The sequence below is a fragment of the Eriocheir sinensis genome, chromosome 7 (assembly GCF_024679095.1).
Source record: "Eriocheir sinensis breed Jianghai 21 chromosome 7, ASM2467909v1, whole genome shotgun sequence".
NCBI classification, from domain to species: domain Eukaryota; kingdom Metazoa; phylum Arthropoda; class Malacostraca; order Decapoda; family Varunidae; genus Eriocheir; species Eriocheir sinensis.
The window spans coordinates 26,771,887-26,776,979 of NC_066515.1; the positions used below are offsets into that span (position 1 = coordinate 26,771,887).

At 44.7% G+C, this 5,093-nt stretch overlaps 1 protein-coding gene across 3 annotated transcripts in view; it reads left to right on the plus strand.

The window, feature by feature from the left end:
- The window catches only part of LOC126995246 (cyclic nucleotide-gated cation channel alpha-3-like), a 74,050-nt gene extending 70,271 nt beyond the window's left edge, over window positions 1–3,779 (plus strand). For 2 of the 3 annotated variants that reach the window (XM_050854726.1, XM_050854728.1), the window contains 3 exons: window positions 1–38; window positions 1,946–2,120; window positions 2,599–3,779. The exon at window positions 1–38 is cut by the window's left edge and continues 95 nt beyond it. In XM_050854726.1, the coding sequence (XP_050710683.1) occupies window positions 1–38; window positions 1,946–2,120; window positions 2,599–2,869 (484 nt within the window). In that variant the 3' untranslated portion in view covers window positions 2,870–3,779. The remainder of the gene's footprint in view (window positions 39–1,945; window positions 2,121–2,598) is intronic. The other variant, XM_050854727.1, reaches the window with a different exon arrangement.
- The last annotated feature ends 1,314 nt before the right edge of the window (window positions 3,780–5,093 follow it).

Sequence of the window (5,093 nt, forward strand, 5' to 3'; positions counted from 1 at the left end):
ACAGCAGGAGACATTGGTGGACAAGGCAAAGAGATTAGGTGAGGTCCTGTCCCCTTATAAAAGCCATTAGGACAGTATTTGACAAGGCATAGAGGCTCGTTAAGTCCTGTCCCCTTTTAAACACGCATAGGACAGTATTTGACAAGGCATAGAGGCTCGTTAAGTCCTGTCCCCTTATAAACACGCATAGGACAGTATTTGACAAGGCATAGAGGCTCGTTAAGTCCTGTCCCCTTATAAACACGCATAGGACAGTATTTGACAAGGCATAGAGGCTCGTTAAGTCCTGTCCCCTAATAAACACGCATAGGACAGTATTTGACAAGGCGTAGAGGCTCGTTAAGTCCTGTCCACATATAAACACGCATAGGACAGTATTTGACAAGGCATAGAGGCTCGTTAAGTCCTGTCCCCTTATAAACACGCATAGGACAGTATTAGACAAGACATAGAGGCTCGTTAAGTCCTGTCCCCTTATAAACACGCATAGGACAGTATTTGACAAGGCGTAGAGGCTCGTTAAGTCCTGTCCCCTTATAAACACGCATAGGACAGTATTTGACAAGGCATAGAGGCTCGTTAAGTCCTGTCCCCTTATAAACACGCATAGGACAGTATTTGACAAGGCATAGAGGCTCGTTAAGTCCTGTCCCCTTATAAACACGCATAGGACAGTATTTGACAAGGCATAGAGGCTCGTTAAGTCCTGTCCCCTTATAAACACGCATAGGACAGTATTTGACAAGGCATAGAGGCTCGTTAAGTCCTGTCCCCTTATAAACACGCATAGGACAGTATTTGACAAGGCGTAGAGGCTCATTAAGTCATGTCCCCTTATAAACACGCATAGGACAGTATTCATAAGGTCTATTTCCCTGTATAACAACCATGTATTTTCAACGGTAGGAGACGTTAGCATAGGTTGAAAGGCTGGGTGAGTCCTGTCGCTTATGTAAAACCCGTAAGGACACCAATCCATACCAATCCGTGCTTTTTTTTTTTTCATTATTATTATTTTATTTTTTTTAACCCTTAGATTACGGCGATCGTATATATAAGTGCACTACCACACACCCCACCCGTACGGGGATCATATATATAATCATCACACTCTACGCTCCCTACGTTTCAAATATACCGCCAGTTCTTGACTCAGAAGAATGGTGGAGGCATCTGGCATCCGTACACACTCTCATTCGTCTCCAGCGCGCAGCCTACCGAAGGCCACAGATCATTTTCCACTTGTGTTCAGAATACTGTACATCTGTCATGTCTCGTGATGCGTCAAGCAGTTCCTTTGCTCCGGGCGGAAGTGGACTGCGGGCGAATTAAAGTGGCAGTGAATTTGATGACTGCTAGGGTAGTGACATTGACAGAGGAGGGAGGGGCAAGTAGGTAGGGAGAGAGAGAGGGGGTGGGGGGGGAAGATTGCTCCCTCTTGCACAAGGGAGCACGGGTCTTTGCCAAAGGCGGCCCGTAGCAGGGAGCCGACAGACTGACTCTATCGGCGAACGAAATCTAGCTGACCAAGTCGGTCTGTCGACGAGGACTGGCGTGACTCTGGAGAGAGAGAGAGAGAGAGAGAGAGAGAGAGTGAGTGTGGGGTGCTTCCACGCGACGCATCACGGCCGCGAGAAATGCGCAATATTTTCGGCCGTCATAACTTTTTTTATTATTATTAGGAGAGAAGTTTTCTTACACCACCATGTGTACTCGATGAATATACAATTATTGGAAAGAAGAAAGACACCATTTCCACCTCTTTTAAATGCCTAAATTTTCCCCGTGCACAGCATCCAGAGATATATATCGCCATCCGTACTCTAAAGGTTAAGCCCTTGATCTGTCTCTGCTGTAAAAAAAAATTAAAAATCGCAGCGGACAGGTTAATGTAATTTTTCAACCATATACTCAACCAATTTCTCCTGTTTCAACCGTCCGGCAGACACGGCAGTGGACACGCTGAACACCCGGTTAGCGCGCCTGCTTGCCGAGTACTCCAGCACGCAGCAGAAGATCAAGCAGCGACTCACCAGGATAGAAAGGCGACTCGAATTTGATCCCGACGTGACCGTTCCGACGTCGCCGAGACTGAGCCCATACTGTACCCTGTCCCCAAGGTAACATCCACCCATTTTATCCCATTATCCATTATACCCATTATGGCCTGTCCCTTATATTTACTAGCCAATTAATCCTATTTATTTAGCTAGGATATTGTTAAACCTGCTCCCTTTTTTTTATATATAGCAAGTAAGATCTTTTTCCAGAGGTTCAAATGCATGAGTTTCCACCTTATGTATTGATTGAGCACAGAGCACCTATCCAAACCTGTCCCTCTATCCAATCCTGTCCCTCTATCCAATCCTGTCCCATATCCAAACCTGTCCCACCCTCACTGTGTGTGTGTGTGTGTGTATATATGCCAGTCACTATATACATACACTCCCCTATCCAAACCTGTCCCTCCCCTATCCAATCCTGTCCCTCTATCCAATCCTGTCCCTTTATCCAATCCTGTCCCACTATCCAGTCCTGTCTCTATCCAATTCTGTCCAACTGTCCAATCCTGTCACTGCAAAATGTTTCCCCTTACAGAGGTAGCATATGCCCCTCGCCCCTTCCACTCGGGGCCGCACCCTTCGCACGCCGCACCGATCAGCACCCCAATGGTACGGCACAGCCTGGGGTATGCGACGGGACCTCTGCCGCACCCCACACCCAGCACCGCACCCCTAGTCAGCCCCAGGGGGAGGGCTACCGCACATCCCTGCACCCTCCCACCCGGCAAAGCGCATCCCTGCCGTTCGCCGCGCCCCCCCAAGCCTCACCTGTGCCTCAGATCCCACTCCGCAGGGACACGATTTAATGCCCGGATTTTACCTATAGGGTCGGCACCTCAGCAGACACTTGGGAATTTATTTATTTATTTGATCTATTTTGTGTGTGTGTGTGTGTGTGTGTGTGTGTGTGTGTGTGTGTGTGTGTGTGTTGTTAGCTGGACAAGTGTCGATATGAGGCCCTGCAAACTACACACACACACACACACACACACACACACACACACACACACACACACACACACAGCCTATATGCACCCAAAGAAGTATGCAATTTCTTATTTCATACATTTATCACTGTTGTTATTTTTGTTATTATTATCATTATTATTATTATCATTATTATTTATCTTTCAGAAAGGCGACTGAAAACTAAGATTGGGAAGAGACTGTCAATGGTGGTATATCGCTGCTCTCACCTCCATTTTCACCTCCATCATCACCCCCTTCATCACCACTCAGCACCATCACCACCAGCAGAAGTAGTAGTATCAGTAGTAGTAGTAGTAGTAGTAGCAGTAGAAGACAGCATTGGCCTTAACTAAATTACCCCCCAAAAAAATCCTTTATCCAGCGAGGCTCCTGCGAACACAGTTATCTCTCTATATTTCCACCATTGCCTAGTGCCACCGAGCCTCAGAAACACATATCGTCACCTTCGTAAACAAGCAGCGCCTGAGTCATGTTATTTTCTGCTTTACAGGAAATGAGAAAAGAACTGTCATCATCTCATTTGGCTTACAAAATTTGGTCAGTGTTTTTGATTGTGTCTGTAAAAGGAGAAAGCTGAAAGTAAATGTCAACAAAAGTAAAGTGATGGTTTGTGAGCGAAGTAGAAGTGAGGTTTTAGATTTTGTATGCCCATATAGAGTGGGAATTGAATGTGAAAAAGAATGCAAAATAATTTTGAATGGTGAAGAAATGGAGGAGGTCAATGAGTTTAAGTACCTTGGATCAGTTATGTGTAAGCATGGTGGTACGGAGGGAGAGATAAGAGAAAGGGCATTGCAAGGAAGGGTGGTAGGGTCTTTGGGGCGAATCATGAATGGCAGAAGTGTGAGCATGGAGGTAAAGAGGGATTTGAGAAATACAGTAATAGTACCAACCCTCACATATGCAAGTGAAACGTGGGCCTGGAATGAAAGTCAGAGGTCTAGAGTGCAGGCAGTGGAAACAAGTTATTTGAGGAGTGCTTGTGGTGTGAGTAGAATGGATGGAACGAGTAACGAAAGTGTGTACGAGCATTTTGGAATGTGTTACGCGGGTGAAGGGAAGAAGTGTGGAGTGGTGGAAGAAGTGAAGCGACAGACCTAAAAGTGGTTTGCCCACATGGAGCGAATGGAGGAGAGTAAGATGACCAGAAGGGTGTATGTGAGTGAGATAGAGGGAGGGAATGCTAGAGGACGACCTCCAGTGAAATGGAGGGATAGGGTGCAAGAGTACGTTAGGGAGAGGGGGGAAAGATCTTTGCGAAACTTTGAGCAGGCAAGGAGGGAGTGTCTGGATAGAGAAAGTTGGAAGCTCTTCTGCCGTGGCCATCCCCTGGTGGGAGCTCCTACGAGCAGGCGTCGATGAAATGATGATGATGAACCTGGGAAATGTTGAAAATGACTTAGGCGATTATTTTACGAATTTGACAATATATACCTTTACTGCATTAGACCCTGAGGCATATACTGGTTATACAAATACTTGATATATATATATACTCATAAACCTATATATTATACTGTATGTTGAATGTTACAATGAAGAATGTTATATATTTTGCACACATACATATATATATATATACAATACTATTAAGCCTTTATGTAGGAGGTAGGTAATTATATATATATAGTTAGTTAATTGTAGAAAGAGGATTATACAAGACTTATACTAGTACTGGTAACTATTGTTAGTGTGTGTGTGTGTGTGTTTGTATGGGTCAAGGCCGGGTCATGTTAGGTCAGGGTTGATATGTGTTGTGACCTCTGGGAGGGTTGGGGGTTTTTCTCCTTTTTTTTCCTTTTCTTCCTCGCTGTTTTTCATTTATATTTTCTTCCTTTTCCAGCTCCTTCCTTTTCCTTCATCTTCCTTTCCTTCTATTTTTCATTCATATTTTCTTCCTTTTCCTTCATCTTCCTTTCCTTCCTTCTATTTTTCATTCATATTTTCTTCCTTTTCCTTCATCTTCATTTCCTTCCTTCTATTTTTCATTCATATTTTCCTCCTTTTCCAGCTCCTTCCTTTCCTTCCTTCTTCCTTCCT